Source organism: Triticum urartu, chromosome 5, assembly GCF_003073215.2.
Source record: "Triticum urartu cultivar G1812 chromosome 5, Tu2.1, whole genome shotgun sequence".
Classification (NCBI taxonomy): domain Eukaryota; kingdom Viridiplantae; phylum Streptophyta; class Magnoliopsida; order Poales; family Poaceae; genus Triticum; species Triticum urartu.
Window position 1 is genome coordinate 429,305,338 of NC_053026.1, and position 20,319 is coordinate 429,325,656.

Genomic DNA, 20,319 nt, shown 5'->3' on the forward strand with positions numbered 1-20,319 from the left:
GCCAAAGATGAAGGCCAGGGGGCCCACCGTCTCTCCACGAGGGTGGGGCGCGCCTGCCCCCCTAGGGCGCGCCCCCCCAACCTCGTGGGCCCCCTGTTGCCTCTCCGACTCCAACTCCACCTCCATATATTGAGTTTCGATGAGAAAAAAATCAGAGAGAAGAAATCATCGCGTTTTATGATACGGAGCCGCCGCCAAGCCCTAAAACCTCTCGAGAGGGCTGATCTGGAGTCCGTTTGGGGCTCCGGAGAGGGGAATCCGTCGCCATCGTCATCACCAACCATCCTCCATCACCAATTTCATGATGCTCACCGCCGTGCGTGAGTAATTCCATTGTAGGCTTACTGGACGACGATGGGTTGGATGGGATCTATCATGTAATCGAGTTAGTTTTGTTAGGGTTTGATCCCTAGTGTCCACTATGTTCTGAGATTGATGTTGCTATGACTTTGCGATGCTTAATGCTTGTCACTAGGGCCCGAGTGCCATGATTTCAGATCTGAACCTATTATGTTTTCATCAATATATGAGTGTTCTTGATCCTATCTTACAAGTCTATGGTCACCTATTATGTGTTATGATCCGTTAACCTCGAAGTGACAATAATCGGGATACTTATCGGTGATGACCGTAGTTTGAGGAGTTCATGTATTCACCATGTGTTAATGCTTTGTTCCGGTTCTCTATTAAAAGGAGGCCTTAATATCCCTTAGTTTCCGTAAGGACCCCGCTGCCACGGGAGGGTAGGACAAAAGATGTCATGCAAGTTCTTTTCCATAAGCACGTATGACTATATTCGGAATACATGCCTACATTATATCAATGAACTGGAGCTAGTTCTGTGTCACCCTAGGTTATGACTGTTACATGATGAACCGTATCCGGCATAATTCTCCATCACCGATCCATTGCCTATGAGCTTTCCATATATTGTGCTTCGCTTATTTACTTTTCCGTTGCTATTGCTATTATCACTACAAAATACCAAAAACAATGCTTTTACTATTGTTACCTTTTGCTACTGTTACCACTACTATCATATTACTTTGCTACTAAATAATTTGCTGCAGATATTAAGTTTCCAGGTGTGGTTGAATTGACAACTCAGCTGCTAGTACTTGAGAATATTCTTTGGCTCCCCTTGTGTCGAATCAATAAATTTGGGTTGAATACTCTACCCTCGAAAACTGTTGCGATCCCCTATACTTGTGGGTTATCAGTTGTCTAAGTACCCTCGTAGACTGTAAGCGGAAGCGTTTATCAACGCGGTTGATGTAGTCATACACCTTCATGATCCGTCCCGATCAAGTACCGAACGTACGGCACCTCCGCATTCAGCACACATTTAGCTCGATGACGTCCTCGCCTTCTCGATCCAGCAAGAGGGGCGAAGTTGTACATGAGTTCCGGCAGCACGACGGCGTGGTGACGGTGTTGGTCAAGAACAATATCCGCAGGGCTTCGCCTAAGCACTACGAAAACTATGACGGAGGATAAACTAGAGGGGACGGGGTAGCCGGCACACGGCTTGGTATTTCTTGATGTCTCTTGGGTGCTAGCACTACCTCTCTATTTGTATGTTGAGCCTTGGGGTCGAAACTTGGAGTAAAAGCCTCCACAAAGTCGGTTTCACCCGAAAGGCAAGAGTCCTTCTTGGACTCCAGGGCCAGATGCCAGGGTTCCCAGCGTCTGGACCCAGACCATGGCGTCTGGCCTATGGACTTCGCAAAACTTCCTTTTGCGCTTTTCCAAAAACCTTGTGGGCTTTCCCCTTTGGCCCAAATAAAGTGTTCTCATACCCAAACATTTCGGGAAACATCCGGAACCCCTTCCGGTTAGTTCCGGAACCCTTCCGAAGACTAAACACTATTATCCCATATATCAAACTTTATCTCCGGACCATTCCGGAGTTCCTCGCCATGTCCGTGATCTTATCCGGAACTCCGAACAACATTCGGTTACTAACATACATAACTCATAAATACTATATCATCAACGAACGTTAAGCGTGCGGACCCTACGGGTTCGAGAAGTATGTAGACATGACCGAGACATTTCTCTGGTCAATAACCAATAGCGGAATCTGGATGCCCATATTGGCTCCTACATATTCTACGAAGATCTTTATCGGTCGAACCGCATAACAACATAAGTTGTTCCCTTTGTCATCGGTATGTTACTTGCCCGAGATTCGATCGTCGGTATCTCAATACCTAGTTTAATCTCGTTACCGGCAAGTCTCTTTACTCATTCCATAACACATCATCCCGCAACTAACTCATTAGTTGCAATGCTTGCAAGGCTTAAGTGATGTGTATTACCGAGTGGGCCCAGAGATACCTCTCCGACAATCAGAGTGACAAATCCTAATCTCGAAATACGCCAACCCAACAAGTACCTTCGGAGACACCTGTAGAGCACATTTATAATCACCCAGTTACGTTGTGACGTTTGGTAGCACACAAAGTGTTCCTCTGGTAAACGGAAGTTGCATAATCTCATAGTCATAGGAACATGTATAAGTCATGAAGAAAGCAATAGCAACAAACTAAACGATCAAGTGCTAAGCTAACGGAATGGGTCAAGTCAATCACATCATTTTCCTAATGATGTGATCCCGTTAATCAAATGACAACTCATGTCTATGGTTAGGAAACTTAACCATCTTTGATTAACGAGCTAATCAAGTAGAGGCATACTAGTGACACTATGTTTGTCTATGTATTCACACATGTATTATGTTTCCGGTTAATACAATTTTAGCATGAATAATAAACATTTATCATGATATAAGGAAATATAAATAACAACTTTATTATTGCCTCTAGGGCATATTTCCTTCAGCACCGAGTCTTCGCTCTCAGCATGCGCTTCTTCCCTTCCATGGTACAAAACTTGGCCTGTCGTTTCCCAGCCCTTGAACACAGAAACCTCCTCAAGCGCCTACGTGCGTCGATACCCTTTGCATATTTCAAGTTGTCCTTCCTAATGCTGAAGCCACGCTTTTTCGCATAATCGTTATAGAAATCATATGCCCCCTCGTCTGTCCTGAACGTCGTGGACATCATCTTCCAATGCCTGGCCAGTGATTCTTGCTGGTATTCATCATACTCAGTGTCAAAATTGCACTCATCACCATTGGCATCATGATCGTTTTCGCAAGCACCACCAACCTCTCCCTGGAAAAAAATACAAACAACCTTATATGTCAGTAAGTAGCTGTATAAGGACTATCATATGTATTCACTTTCCACTACTTATTTTGCTCGAGTTGTCATTATAAGATGCATCGATATCGTTTTCGTCATTGGCATCATCGAAAAAATTCCACTCATAGTACCCTTCCACTTCCATCTGCGCAAATTGTAAATATGATATGTAAGATTTGATGCGTTTTTCATGTCACTTTAAAATAACCTGCAATACATAAATCTAAACCTAGATGGCTTCCGCTTTCAGCATATGAATCATCTACATCTATATCCTCATTGTCATCATCCCCTCCTATCTGTGCAAAGTCAAACATGTTATTGTCATCGCGGATGCTTGTATTTAATATGGTTGACAACATGCAGACCACTTACATTGCCACTGTAAGACTCATCCAAACTCATATAATTTTCATCGTCATGTTCGTCTTCATCCAATGACAATGATCCGTCCTCGCTACCGCCATCATCACCGTCATATCCTATTTCAGCATCAATCTACACACGTTCATATATAATCAAAGATCCATTCAAACATCACGTAACATCTTCGCAATTAAAATCCGTTTTCAAATCACTATGCCAGCGCCTCGCGTACCTCGTTGCCTTCGTCAGACATGAGAATAGTATTAGGATTCGTCGGAGACTCGACGGCGAACAGCTACGAGCTGACGGCGGCGGAGGCGTCTGCCCGACCGAGGCGGTTGTCGGCGTCTAGTCACACACAACGCGAGGGCGAACAGCACGCCGAGCTGACGACGAGCGGTTGTCGGCGTCCGGTAGCGCACAACGTGTAGGTTTTTTTTTCGTTGGCCAGGTATTGCCGGAGATGGCGGCGGCGGCGTGAGAGGTGGCGCCTAAGGCGAGGTGAAGATAGGGTTCGCCCGATCATTTTTTTTTAAATCACTCGAGTGTACGCAGTAGGGCGGGCGTGCATGCGGGCGGGCGTGCATGCGGGCGGGCGTACACCGGGCGTGGGCGCGGGCGGGCGGGCGTACGCGATGGCGCCGTACGACAACACAGGCGCGGATACGGCGGGCGGGTATTTTAATACGGTGTGTGAAATGATCGCCCTACCCTTTATACATTTTGAGGTTGTACCCAAGCGCACCTCTACATATACATGCATCGGCTACGTGCGTCTGAATCTTTCTTATGACCGAACCATCGCCGCTAGGTACTTACTACTACTACTTCCGTGGTTGTTTGCATTGCAATTGAAACCCGGCCAGGTGGTCGGCGATCGCGGCGAAGCTCCCCGGCCGGACGGACAACGACGTCAAGAACCACTGGAACTCCAAGCTCAAGAAGAGGCACGTGATGCTGATGAGCACTGCGGCGGGGCCATCGACTTCCTCCAGCCGGAGTTGCTCCCCCGGCCACTCCTCCTCCCGCGCTTGTCGATCTCGAAGCAGCCCTCGCCACGGTCGACGACGGCGGGGAGCTCACCTGCGAAGCGGAGCAGCTCTACGCCGAGCTCATGGGGCTCATCGAGCAGAAGCCCACGGGCCACGGCCGGCAGCGCAGTCTGTTATAGCTACCGCTCAAAACCTCTCGACTCAGCGCAACCAGCGGAACACGATGAACATACGATGTTGTTTTTGCGTCACCGTCTTTCTGTCTCCCTTTTTATTATTAGAGAAAAGTATATTTTTCGTCTCTCAAAACTTCGAGATCCTGCCAAAAGTTGTCTGGCAGGATCTCACAATGAACACGATGAACATATGAAACTTGTCTGGTTTGAAGAGTTAAGGGTGCAACTTCTTCGGTTTTAGAGTTAAGGGATTAAATTTAGACTCCGCCAAAAATTAAGGTATGTAATTATTATTATTATTATTATTATTATTATTATTATTATTATTATTATTATTATTATGGTGGCATGTATAATGATGTACGGTCAGCCGTATGTAACACCAGCCACGTAAGAAAAAAATGACGTGGGCAGAGAGAATAGGAAAAAGAGCGGGGTCTGTCTGTAGAAATAACGACGATCGGTTGGCGTAAAAATCGCTGCCTACAGACGAGTTGTTTCCCGTTGTATGAGTCTATCGAGCATCGTGGGTGGGCCGTGTGAAAGTAAAAACGAGAGAGGATGGAGCAAATGATGGAACAGTTGTTTCATTGATTGAAGATTGGGGTATTTATACCCTCATTACAAGGCAGTTACAAAGGAGGCGGTTGCCAAAACATGACCACCGACATAGTATGGATTTACAATTAATTAATCTAATTAATTAATTCCTAACACTCCCCCTAATCAATGCTTGTCTTTGTGAATATACATCATCTTGATAAAGACTCCTCCTACTATGTATTTGCCTTGAACGTTCATTATCTTCATCTTGGAAAAGGCTCCTCCAAAAATCCTGTGGGAAAAATATGAGGAGAATTGTATTTGATATGTTGCTAAAACTCCTTTAAACCCAGTGGGAAAAATAAGGAGAAAATGAGGCAACATATAATGATTATGTCTCTTGATAACCCATATGAGAAAAATCTTCGGAGAAGGATAAAACTCATAAGTGAGTTTAGAGACCAATAAATATGTCTTGAGTACTTCCTTTAAAAACCCCTATAGGGAAAATAGAAAGTATGACATATGATCTTTGAGAAGATATAGCCTCATTAAAAACCATTATGAGAAACTTTAAGAGAAAACTCATAAGGAAAAAGAGTGCGTTTATATATACCATTGAGAACTCCTTTAAAACCTAGTGGGAAAAATATAAGGAGAAATGATATGGCATATATGTACACTTGTGCTTCTATTTTCTCATTAAAAACCTTTTATGAGAAACCATTAGGGAAAACTCATGAAGGGAAAAAGAGTACAATATATGCAGTCTCATGATTGTTAACAGATTATAGATTTGGGAAATTACTCCCCCTGAACTTTGCAAACCTGGAGAATGTGTAATACAAATTCCATTGATATGATCATGACATTATTAATAATCTGTAGGATTTTCAAAGTATGTTGTTTGCATATTGTTTCCTCACTTTCTATAATTTGTAAGGATAAGTAATTTTCGAGCAATGTGCTTAATGATATTGCTCTTCTTATAACCTTTAGGTATTGAGTAACACAAGTGGTAGCGTCTTGATAAATCAAGTTATGTGATTCTGATGAATCTCAACCACATGATTTTGAATGTGGTTAATTATTCTGCTAAGCCATGCATATTTTGCAATGCTTTTAGATAAAGCAATTATGTCAAAATGATAACTAGAAATAGCCATTAATGCTCATTTAGATGACTTCCATATGAAGGCTATTCCCGCAAATTCAGTCATTGATATGGCATTGTTGGGATCAAAGAAAGAGCCAATATCATTATATCATATCATGGTCATATCTTTTATTTCCTGATGGAAATATCCAAGCTTTATTGTGAGCTTGAGATATCAGCTAATATTTCTTATATCGGCCATATACCTTTTGTTGTGGGTTGCACTCTGAACAAAGATAGCAAATTTAGTGTCAGGCCTGACATAGTTTTGCAATTATATGAGTGCTTTGACATTAGTGAGATAGAACTTCAGGTCCTGATATCACTTCATTATCAGCCCTAGGTATGAATGGATTTGTAGCCTATCAGGGGTACTATGATCATATTACATGTCTTTTATTGGTTTGATATATCCACATTGAACTTCTCGTATATGTCTTGGATATATGTAGTACTGATATGTATTCTTGAGAGAATGCTCAAGTTGTAAGCTTAAGCTAAATTTGGTTGAATCCAAATTTCCCGTCTTGAGATGATTATGTGTATGTTTAGGTCTTGTATAGACATTGATGATGAGGTCATCAATATACACTGAGGTGATGAAAGGAAATCAAATTTGGGATTCTTTTATTAAACATGTAAATAATCATCATTATTCGAGTAATCCTTTTGAAAAAGGAACTCATTTAGTCGGTAGTACCATATGATTTCCGACTATTTCAAGTCATAGAGTGACTTATGAAGTTTTACACAAAATTTGTTGCGATTTTCTTTTGGATTCGGAAGTATAAGCCCTTCAGGGACTTGAATAGAGATTTCCAAAATGAGAGACTCATATGAGTATGTAGCCACTTCATCCATCATCTGCATGGATATTGTTATTATTTTTATTGCCAATGATATTTTGTATCGAAACATAATTCCACTCATACCAAGAGGGTATGTTACATCATAATCGATGTCGGGTCTTTGCGTGAACCCTTTTGCTACAAGCCTCGCTTTCTCACCACCTCATTGACTTTGTCTATGAATGAGAAGTTTTTAGTATTACATATGGAAGATACTTATGAGGAGTAGGTATTACTGCGGTAAATACTACTCATTTGTAGAGCGAGTGCTATTCTTCATTACTTACTTCCTTTTATGTGAACCAATATGAGTGCAAGAGGCACTCTACCATGGATTTTGGTTCGGGGCCCAAAAGGTTTAGCAATTTGAGAAGAAATATATGTCGACAAATGTAGTCTTTAATGGAATCATTGAAGTTTGTGGATAATATATTTATTCCTTTTTAACTCCTTGTGATTTCCTACAACAAATGGAGGCAAGGTGTTTCGATGTCCCGGCACCAAAACATTTGTGCACATTTATGCCGGGCTTCGGATGATGAGCATCCAGTGAGGTGTCTTTCAACTTGATGTTGAATTACATTTACTGGTTGAGGAATTGATTTCCTCTGTTTCCGCGGAAGCATATGAGAAGTTATATCTCGTGTTGTCAGACTTTCTCCCCCTCTTGCTCTCATTTGGGGAGAAGAGTGGTTTATCAGGTACCTCCACTCTTTCTGACACTTTACTGCAGAAATATAGAATTTAGTGACACCTTGTCATCAGTAAATATATGTGGCAAATTTGCAATGTGTTGCAAATATATGATTCTCTAAACTTATAGTTCAGATTCTTTGAGTACGTGGATATAAGGATTGAATGTCAATAACATTTATAATTTATTTCTCGGCATTCTTTGTGGTACTTATCTCCCCCCTAATGCCGGAAAATATCCTTATTGCTGATGCAATCAGCATACGGGCTATGAATAATTTTGATTGATGGATAAATTGTTATTCCTCAAATAGATCCCTAATTTTCTATGAGTGCCCATTGATGTACGCTGGAGTGGTGATATCGATATGTAACCGAATTATTGCAGATAGGAAATACTTTGTTGATTTCCACGTAGTTACTACAAGGGGGTTAAGTAGTATGATATGCAGTTGGTATGATTTAGAACATACTTTTGGTGTGTAAGGCCGTATATGTCCAGCAAGAGGCTGGTAAATTTACAATTATTTAAAAGTGGTCATGTAATTCATTTGACTATCTTTGATAATAAATTTAAGTAAACCATTATGGGTATGTACATAGAGTACTGAATGCAATCATACAAGTCTCATGAAATGAGTTCAATGACATTGTCCATTCAAATGGGTTTATCCTTTGTTTAGGAGAATTTTGCTCCTACTTTGATAAGTTAAGCAATTTATCGGGTAAGATCATGGTTGTGTGTGATTAGAAACACACTTAAACAATTTATGAATGTGTATATGAGTACCATAAGTTATCTAAATTACCCCATATAATGGTTAAGCAATCCACATATATCTTTTGAATGTGTTCAAGGAAGAATAAGTGGCTTGCTTAGAATTTTTAAGGTGAGAATGCCTTAAAACTAATTTCCCCTATGTCACATGCGGTGCACATAAAATCTGATGATTTGGGAAAATGTGTAACTTGATAAGTTGTGACCAACAGAATTGTCAATAATTTTCTAATCATCCCCAAACCAGGATGGTTAAGGCTATCAAGCCTAATATTTAATTTATTAATACTTAGAAAATCATTGTGTACGGAACAATATTGAGTATGAATTGAAACACACATTCAAATTTATCTAATATGTATCCAAGGGATATGATATTGGGCATTTTACTACATGTAGTAGTACAAGTATATAGGCTAATAATATGTTGGGATAATTGGGAGATTACCTGAGGTCTCCAATATTATTGAGTGCAAATGTTTTCATCCTCCATTTTCTCCACTAGATTTTGGTCCTCCTTCTGATGAAGATTCTGAGAACAATCCTTTACCATAATTTGGTTTTTATTTGCAAATTTTCAAATTTATCCCATTGAACTTATTGGCCTTTTAATAAAAAAATTATTATGGTTCGACCATATGTTTGATGGTTTGGTAATCATAGGTGCAATATTTATATAACCACGCATCTGACAAACTTGAGAGGTGCCTTTTGATCATTTGAAAAGTATCGATTCCTATTAAGAGATAATTTTGTCTTTGTTGTCTATTAGCCTCCACTTTACTTCGAATTCCTCATGGTTCTATCTTGTGACCACTAACTTGCATAGTATTCTCGGTACCAACAAGAATTTTAAATTATGGTATAGCACCCGTTGGGTGAATCTGATGAACTAAAGAAATTCCATGTTTCTTGATCATAAAAATGGTAGTACCATCTTAAGAGGATGTAAAGGTGAATTAAGGGCTTTTTAACTGGATCTGTATATAGGAAAATATTTGATCACGAGATCTCAACTTGAAGTTGATTAAGTGATAAAATTGTGAGATAGACTTGAGGTCTTGAAAACTGAATGGTGGTCATCCGCGATGTGCTCATTCTCTTAAGGGAAATATTTGAAGTGAATTAATATTCAGCCATAATGTACTTAGCTTGAGAACTAAGTGAAGTTTGTGACATATAAAATGCATATCTACATACTTAGCTATAAGATAATAGCCATGACATATTATCCTGGCGGTGGAGTTATAGTGGCAACAATGCGACAGGTGGATACAATGACTGATCTCATGAATCATCTTAAAATAAATTCTCCCACCTAATTATGAATTTAGTGCATTTGAAAATGTAAGCAATGAAAATGATTTGTTTGAGAACAATCATGGCCAAGGTAATCCTTGGTGAACCTAGGCGTATCCTTCAATACAACGCATGTGATGAAATCATTGTTAATATTTTGGACTTCATTCTTGAGGAAGTGTGTGACTTTAGAGTCACTGCCAAAACGTATAGACTTTGCATGTCTGACATTGATTAGTCACGATGAAAGTATAACCACAATGTGATGTGGACATTGCAACGATGTTTGAGACACTTGTTATAAATTATGGTATCCATCTTGATGGATGGACGACACTATAATTAGAAATAGTGACATAGGCTTCACTGCCATGTATTTTACCCATGTAGTAGAAGGTAATCATCAAGGTATGCAAAAATTTGCGTAATTTTATATGACATATTCAAGCAAAGTGAGACTTGAATTAGTACAAGATACCATTTTCGGCAGATAGTGATTGCGCATGAATAATATTTACTATGAGAGTAAATCATTTTAGTGAACAACAACAAATGCTTCAGAGGAGCAAATTTTATGACAGCTGATGCTATACATTCATATGTGTAGACCTCAATTTATATAGGATAACACTTTGAAGATAATCACCCGATGTGGTGTAGATCTCGCAGTAATAGAAACATAGTCTGACTTTTGTCAGTAGATGTTCATAATTCTATTACCTTATGTTATGCAAAATGTATGAAATCACTTTGAAGGAATCATCTGTCAGAGTGACATGATGTAGACCCTGCAGTAATAGTGGATAATCTGCAAACTGTGCAGTAGATGCCACAATACCTTGTGATTCAAAAATAAATTTGAGGTAGTCACATTAAAATTTATATTTGATAAAGCACGTTGAAGGTAGTCATCTTATTGAAATGACAAGATGTAGACCTCACAGTAGTGATGGATAATCTGCAAATTGCGCAGTAGATGCCACCAATACCTTATGATTCACAAATAAAATTTTGGGTACGTTAATAATTGAAAGAGCACGTTGAAGGTAATCATCTTATCAAAATGACAAGATGTAGACCTCACAGTAATGATGGATAATCTGCAAATAGCGCGGTAGATGCCATCAATACCTTGTGATCCACAAACGCGATTTGAGGTGGTCATATTGAGTATGACACTTCATAATCCTTTTTTTTTGGATTTCATCAAGATCTGCAAGAAAAATCAATTGCAAAGCATAGTTGTTACACTTACAATAAAGAATTCTAATATATTGTGGTGCATTCTAGATGGAATGATCGATGCAGTCAATAACATAAGTCAATGCCTTGGGACTCAACCATAATCTGTAATAGCAATGATCTGGAGGGCTCGTGTTCAAGTAGCATTAAAACCTGATGGCCTAAAATACAGAACAATACTAGGCTCTAATATGCATAAGACAATTAGCCAAAAGGGCATGTCTCCAAGTTACAGGGATTTATAAGTAGTTAGGATGAAGTCTGAGGACAAAATCGAACAACAGCCAAAGGGATAAGATTCCCCAATATCTTTCCCGTGCGTGCGTTGTGGTAACCACTGCCGCTGTTCATGCGAGGCTGCGGGCAGACCGGTGGTTGCGCCGCCGCGTCTTGTGCCTCGTGGGCTGCCTCCGCCCAGGCCGAGGACCGTGCTGCCGCGCGCCGGCTGATGGCCACCGCCGCATCTCCGGAACACGTCGCGTTTGCTACCATTCTGTCCAGGCCGGGAGACATCTCCAACGCGCTGCTGGGAGTAACCGGTGCGCCGGAGACCGCCGCGGTCGCTGTGTCGCCTGAGAGCATACTCGGCCGGTGGTTGCTGTGTCGAGCGCCGCCTGCTGTAGGGCGCCGCACCAGAAGAGCGGTCGCCGCTCGACGCCGATGGGTACTGCGGGCGCGAGCACCGCGCTTGAGAGTGGCCCCGCCGGGCCGTCCATGGTGTGCCATAGACACGCGCCCGAGGACTCTGTTGCCGGAGAGCCACGCGTCGGCCGTGTCTCTGCCTCCAGATGCGAGAGAGCCGCCTCGCCGCTGTTTCCCCTTCGCTTTCTTCTCTGCGGCCAAATCACTCTCGGTTACGAGCGTGCTGATAACGTGTGAAAGTAAAAACGAGAGAGGATGGAGCAAATGATGGAACAATTGTTTCATTGATTGAAGATTGGGGTATTTATACCCTCATTACAAGGCAGTTACAAAAGAGGCGGTTGCCAAAACATGACCACCGACATAGCATGGATTTACAATTAATTAATCTAAGGCCGGATGGATTTCGTGTTCCAAGAAATCAGCTTTCCCTTCATCTTATATATGGAAATACACGGTTTGACCACAGAGATATGATCTGAGTTGATCGCCATGATTTTACAAACTATCGGAGAGTTACGGCCGGCCTACCAGTCCACCCTGTTGTATGGATTGTCTAAAACTATGGTCTATAGCTGATATGAACGCATCCTACAGACGGTGGCCGACCGAACCAATGTACATGCCCTTATATAAAAGGAAAAAGAAAGGAGGTTTGTGTCGAGCACAAAAAGGACGACGGTGCATGCAGTCAAAGGGAAGGAAGCATTTCCTGCATGCTGGGGTCACAAGCAGGGGCGGAGCCAGGGGGAACGAGCAGGGGCTGGCCCCCCAACGATCAACAATTTTAGTAGAAGCAACTAATAATTATCAACAAGATTCAATCAATATACGTACTCAGCCTTTCCTATACTCAAATCCTGACTCCGCCACTGGTCACAAGTCCATTAACTCACTCTCCTCCGCAAGAGCGACTACTAGTATAAGAAAGGGAAACACTTCATATCTATGGTCTGATATTGTTTTCGGCTACTTCACTCTCCTTGGTATGATCCTGACCCAACGGCTCTGTAGATTTCTTTCCCCACTACCACTCCTCCAAACCCTGCCTCTCATTAGAGATCTCACTGGCGGTCAAAAATGAAACGCTCTACCTCCACCTCCACCCGTTAACATTTTGCCACGCCTAGGCCGCAACTCAGGGCGGACACGGTCCGGTCCCTGACCGAGTCGTTGTTTGGACCGGCCGCTGGCGGACCGGGCCGACCAACCGGACCAGACCGGCGGCGGCGAAGCCCCGGCCGGACCGAGCGGACCGACCAAACATCACCGGCGACGACGTCCTCTGGTGCAGTGGCGAGGTGCACGATGCGCGCGGCGGCGCGGGTGCTTTGGTGGGCTGGACGACGTGCGCGAGCGCTGAAGGCGAGGTGGACGACGTGCCGTAGGAAGTGCGCTGGACAGTGGCCATGGTGTGTTCCTTAGCAGATTTTTCTGTACCATGCAAGTAGTTTAGCGCGTGCATTAGCCCACGATTCTCTGTGTACGGGCCTTGCCATAATTGACGGATCAATTCTGACGTGAAGTTGGTATTGGGATGACACCGTGATTGTCGGATCGAACCATTTTCTCTCTCTCGTTCCTTCTGTTTTCTGCATGTTCGACTAAATAAAAGGAAACTGCATCATGGGATGGCGCCTGATTATTGGATTGAACCCATTTCTCTCATTAGTGGCAAATAAAAGGAACGGCAGCGAGGAATTGACGTGGGAAGGCGCCTTAATCATCCGATCGAATCATGTTTGTCTCGTTCTCTATATTTTCTCTCGGTTAAAAGGAAAACAAAACGGTAGGACGTGACTGCCTCTTGTCCCTGTTCCTCTCGATAATCACGGGTGCGACAGCGTTTCCTTCTTTGTTGGACTCAATAAAAGGAAACAAGTTGAGGAGGGGCGCCGCCATGCGGGAGAAGGACGTCGGGGCGTCGCCGTCGGACTCGCAGCGTGCGGATCTCACCGGCCAGAGCATGGTGTCGCCGCTGGCCGCGATGACATGAACAGCCGGCAGCGCGCTTCGGTCCGCTCGGTCGGACCGGCTAAAGACCAGACCAGACCGAGCTAAATTTCGGGCTGAAATTCTCTAACCGGATCGGTCAATTTCTTGAGCGGGCCAGGACTGTATGGTCCGGTCCTGAACGTGTCACGAGCGGGCCGAAAAGCCCGCTCGCTCTGTCCAGCCTGAGCGGCAACTAGCCACATCTGCCCGCCCCCCAAAAAGAAGAAGAAAAAACTAGCCACATCTCCGAAAATGCTGCAGCCACTACAGGAAAAACACACGTGGCCTGGTATCATATGGTAAGCCGAGTGTTGAAACACGGGTTAATTTACGGCTTATATGATGGCACACGACAAACAGGTGGTACTCGGCTTATCTACGTGTACGCCGTGAACACCGCGTTCAGACATTCAGCTTAAACAGCCCACACGGCGTACACTCCGGTAAGCCGAAGTTGCCTCGGCAAAGCAGTCGGATTACAGTGCAACTCCGGGCAAAGCGTACCTGCCACGTGGCCCGCACGCTGCCCGCTAACGGCTCGTTGGATGGCTGGGAAAATCGACTTAAGCCAAAAGAAAATTCAGATGCCCTGTTAAATAGGCGGCCCTTACAAACTCCTTTTATTCATTTTGGGTTCGGACGTGCACTTTATTCGTCCATGCACCATATATAGGTCATGCATCCGCCCAAGTGACGTTGTACTCGCCGACCTCCTCCCCGGTGATGCCCAGCGCGTCCCAGACCGCCTGGGAGGCGTCCACGACGTTGTTGCGGCACGGCGGCTGGAAGGCGTGCTCGCGGTCGCACCCGTTCACGGTGTCGCACTCGTCGACGACCTTGGCCAGCACGGACCTGCCGTTGGCCCGGATCCGTATGCTCTTGCCGCAGCGGGAGCCCCCGCTGTACCACCCCGTGGACAGCGCCACCACGCGCTCCGAGTTGTGGTGGAACGCGCCGTCGCACTCCGACGGGTCCCCGCCGTCGCCGCCCGCGTCGAAGTCGTTCAGCGTCATGACCGCCCGGGTGGACGAGGAGACCGGCGGCGAGCACGTGTACGTCGGGTACGCCTGCCCGGCCTTGCAGCAGTCCTCGCACGAGTGGCCCCGGCTCGGCCGGAGCGTGCCGCTCGGCCCGCAGCCGGCGCCGGCGGCGGCGAGCAGCAGGTGGCTCGCCGCTAGCGCGAGCAGAAGGAGGCGGCTGGTGGACCTCGGCATCTTTGTGAAGTTTTGATGGCCGAGCGGTGTGGGTGTGAGACTCTGAGAGTGAGAGTGTGCAGTGGCCAGCTCTCTATATAGGCAGGCAGCGTGTTCGTCCAGTGCGCGTGCTCCGGCGCTTGTTTGCGACTCGTATTTCGTCCCGTGTGACCTTGCATGTGCTGCGGTTGAGGGTGAGGATTCGTGAACGAACTGGCTTTCTTCATGCGATCGCAGAGAAAATGCCTCAAAAGTCAAGCTGAGGCGGCGAAGGAGCGAGGAGAGGACAGTATAGGGATGGCGATGCGACATGAAAATAGCGAGGAGAGGACAGTACAGGGATGGCGATGCGACATGAAAATAGCGAGGAGAGGACAGTACAGGGATGGCGATGCGACATGAAAATAGCGAGGAGAGGACAGTACAGGGATGGCGATGCGACATGGAAATAGCGAGGAGAGGACAGTACAGGGATGGCGATGCGACATGGAAATAGCGAGGAGAGGACAGTACAGGGATGGCGATGCGACATGGAAATAGCGAGGAGAGGACAGTACAGGGATGGCGATGCGACATGAAAATAGCGAGGAGAGGACAGTACAGGGATGGCGATGCGACATGGAAAGAGCGACGAGAGGACAGTACAGGGATGGCAATGCGACATGGAAATGTCAAAGAGATGCGTTCATGCGTAGCAATAGCAGCCGAAATAGGGGAGCCTGTTATAAATGCTAGACGCGCCGTCCTGCTACGGGCACCTCATGGCATGACATCCATCCCTCCCGTGTCGCCTCTCTAACACCGTTGCGGATACGCGGGGAGGACTTGTGTAGGATCTGTTCTTAGGTGAGATCAATGGGATCAAATTTTTTAAAGGTACAAAAGATGTTCAAAAATTCGGAAAAAAAATTGGAGACACACATTCATGTGTGATGTACAAGCTTAAAAAGTTCTAGCTCCTAATTCGAACTATACTTATTGGACTGAAAAAGACAATCAGATGTGAATAGTATCAAATACTATTCATCCCAATGCTGACACTATTCATAGTCGAACTTGTCTTTTTTGAATCTCTAACTGTAGATCGAGTTTTGAGCTGATTTTTTTGTAGTTATAGACATGCCCCGCGTGTATGTTGTACTTTTTTTTCGGATTTTTTTGGATTGTCTAAATATGAAATGTTTGGGTTGATCCTACGATCTCACCTAAAGGGCTGATCCTATACTAGTCTCCTCCGCGGATACGCTTGATGGCCTAGTTGGGTAGGGTAGGGTTAAAGGGGACGACCGGGTTGGTAGTTCACTTCATCTTCATCCAACACCGTCCAAACATCTTTTGAACAATTATTAGGCCTCAAGATTAACTTTTATAAAGAGGTAAATTAACCATTGGCGCTTGAACTTCTCATCGAGGATCACTTTGGTGCTTGTAGTTTTACAATACAGAAAAATGATTTAAAATCTTGGTACACGGGTCTAATATAGGCATTAAATATGATGGTGTGGCACCATATTTATGTTGCCATGCCCACATGTTGATGGGCCCGCTCAGCGGCGGAACATTCTGGTTGGTCGTTGGGTCCAGCTGTCAGTGAACAACACCAAGAAATAATTCATATGAAAAATGAAACCGCCGACCACGCGCCATCCCTCCCGCGGCGTTGGATACTCAACCTCATGTGCCCATGCTTATAACTAGATTTTATGTCTTGTAACCCAATGCAAGTGATGCTTCTTTTGAGAAAAATGCAAGCAATGCTATTACAACACATGGACTGAGCACACACTCATGGGGCTGAACGGGCTGCAATCAGGGTGGCCCATTTTTATATATTAGTCTTTTCATTTTTTTTAAAATGTATTTGGACATTTATCAATAAAGCAAGTGTTTAGCCTAAAAAAACTATTTCAATTTTTTTGAAATATGTAAACACTATATGTAAATTATAATCACAACAATGAAAACAGATGTGAAAGTTTGCGTTTATGAAGTAATAATCATACAAATAAAATAACTTATTTTTAAAAAATCGTTTAAATTTTCACCTATCATATATTCATACAACTAAATATATTATATGAATTATAAAAATGTTTGTATAATTTAAAAAGGTGTTCATGTATTTAATAACATATATTGGTGTAACTATAAAAAGCTTTATAAATTTAAATACTTTTCTATATAATTTTCAAATTTTGCGTTTTATAAAATATAAATATGTATGTAAAAGTGTCATGCTTTAAGAAAATGTTCACTTCGTTTTAAAATGTGTTCACATTTTTTTAATAAATTTTGTGTGTTTCCTAAAAATTATTTTTAAATAAAATAAATAGGAAATTATCTATGGAAAGATAAATACGAGTCTAGTGTGATGCCGATCATCAAAAGAATATTATTTAAATTATACAATTTTTTGGTAATTCATAAATATGATTTAAATTATATGAATAGTTTAAAATAACACATGAATACTTTTTAAACTACACAAATTTTTTTATAGAAGATTATTTTATTTGTATGTATATCATTTATATTTATATTCATTAATGTGGTTATGATTTACATAATTTTTAAAAAGGAAAAAAACTAACCTGTGGAAAATAGGCCATACTGATTGCAACCCATCTAGGCCCCACGACTTTGTTTGGTTACAAGAGATAAAGCCTAGTTATCATATCTATACATTGGAGTCACTGGGTGGAGGTGGCTAGCACAACTGACGGGATAACGACGATGTCATCGGTTTGTCCCCCGGAGGCTACCATTTTTCATATCAATTATTCTTTGAGAAAATTCCTTATGTAACACTATTTTAAATTTTGTTTCCCTATTTAACACTGTAAAACTATTTCTTCCTTATATAACACCCTGTCTAAATTTTATGCCCTTTATAACACTTATGTCCATTTTAAGCCTTAACAGTGTTAAATGATACATGAAAAGACCTATTTGCCCCTCGTGGGTATGTGACCAAAAATTTCAAGTAAAATGCATTATGTGGTCTCTAAAGTAGTTGACGATGTTCAGAACTGTCCTCTAACTCATGAACTGTCTCAACTAGTAGAATGCCCGTGCGTTGCTACGGGCTTTTGAAATATTTTGCTGGAGTTATATAAATATAATACATATTAAATTTCACATGTATAAAAAAATAGCTAGTAACAGTTGGATAATAATTGAAGTCCAATTCACTTGCAATGTAAGTTGATTAAAGGTAATTTGACAATGTATACATAAAGAACGTTAATCTAACTATTAATGTGTTACGAATTAAGATCTGTTTGATGCGCTTAAGATATTCTCACACAATATCAAAAATTTATCTTTAGCTTCATTCACATTATATTTGTTCAAGTATAATAAAAGTCTTCTTCCGCAACTGATAACCATCATGCAAAAGCAATATACCTAGTTAGTATGAATATTCTTTTGTGTAAGGTCTAAAAATGTGCAACAAAGAATACTAACCGTGCAAATCGGACGTACCCAATTTTTTTACCGTTTCACAAGAGCATGAAATCAAAAACAAAATAGCCAGACATATCCCTACAATTTTCTAACTTAATATTATCTTGAATATGATGAAGACAAAATCAAATGCTTGTATCTTGAATGTTATGATAATGAAATATATAAATTTATCTATTCGTGCTCATTAGAATACCAACCGGAAATATATATTGCCATCTAGATATATCTGAATTTCAGACGGGTTGCGTAATTTTGAGTGTGTCGTTGAATTCTCTCGCAAATCTTTGTAATTTCACTAAATACCTCAAAGTTTTAATCTCTGACGACTATGATATGTATCGCTGACGAATGCATATAAAAGATAAATCTACAAGTGGTAACGTTTAAAAACCATAAATCATGACTACAATGGACAAGAGACCTTACTTACCAAGTTGCGGGATGAGATGTTGTTGTCTACCCAGGTCAGCTATCAAACAATGTTACCAACATATGAATATGCTTCACGCGGAAATTTCTCCTCCTACAGCCACGTGTCCGCTCCTATCCCAACTGCCTCCCTTCCAACAACGGTGTCGCCACATCCTCCTCTACCCTCCATGGCGTCGACTGGCCCTTCGTCTCCCTACCACTGGTCGAACCCGCCACCTGATGTCCCCATAACCTACCTTCTCTGAATGGTGTCACCTACAACCTCCTCTCGTCGCCACCTCATTGGCGGCCTCCTTCTATGCTGACAATCTCTCGCGCCACCACATCGGCACCAAGTCTGCGCGCCTACCGGTCTGGCATCCTGGACAGCCGGATCCGACTGGTCGATGCAGAAGGGCTCGCCGCTAACGACACCCTAGTCGCCTAAATCGGGCACAAAGGTGTGGCGCAACGAGGATGGATGTGGCCTTGTCATCTATACGAGGCACGGAGGTGTGACGCGGCAAGGAGAGAGGAACCGCGCCCTTGTCTTCTAAATCATGTTGTGTTTGTTTCCGACGGCACAAATCTTCATCTTCTCTTCCTCATCTCATCTCCGCCCATCACGGTACTTGGCTCTACTCCATGTCTCTCCGCCATAGCATGTAGTTTTTCATCACATCCTAAATATCCCCATTCCGTTGTGCATGTCCTACATCCTCCCTGACATGTATTTCGTCACACTAACTTTATTTGCTCCGTTGGCACCGTAGATGTCACTTGGCAACAATTAGCAACGCCTTGATGCATCAACAAAATTAAAATATGCAATACAATGAGATCAGGTTTATACGATACAATGAGATTTATGGCACTACATTGGGCATTACGTCAAAATTCAACGGCGATGAGCGGCTACAGCGGCGGAGCAACCAGGGGGGGAGGGGGGCAATTTCAAAATAAAAGCAAAATTTGCACAAAAAACAGATGCGGCTCATAGTCTCACAATATAATCTGGAACAGAATATACATCTTACATACATATATCTATATAGCTTGTTCACACATATACATATGTGGTATTGTAGACAATTACTATTGTAATTTAGTGAGTGCTCCATTTTTGCGGTAGTCCACCAAGCCCTTTACCAGTATCTGTGACAACCCCGTTGCTCGGTAAGTGAAGGATACATCACAAATACTTTGAAAAACAATGAAAAATAAACATAGTTGCGAAATGAAGATATTATTATTTAAATGCAACAGCCGGAGAGCTGGCTTCCGTTCAAGCTGAACGAGCCATGA

At 42.7% G+C, this 20,319-nt stretch overlaps 1 protein-coding gene and 1 pseudogene across 1 annotated transcript; one reads left to right on the forward strand and one right to left on the reverse strand.

Moving 5' to 3' along the window:
* Positions 1-4,144: 4,144 nt before the first annotated feature.
* On the forward strand, positions 4,145-4,746 carry LOC125507091 (annotated as a pseudogene).
* Positions 4,747-14,502: 9,756 nt separating this feature from the next.
* LOC125509529 (putative ripening-related protein 2) lies at positions 14,503-15,218 on the reverse strand. Its single transcript, XM_048674511.1, has one exon. The coding sequence runs from the start codon at positions 15,151-15,153 to the stop codon at positions 14,614-14,616; it is 540 nt and encodes a 179-aa protein (XP_048530468.1). The 5' UTR covers positions 15,154-15,218; the 3' UTR covers positions 14,503-14,613.
* Positions 15,219-20,319: the final 5,101 nt, after the last annotated feature.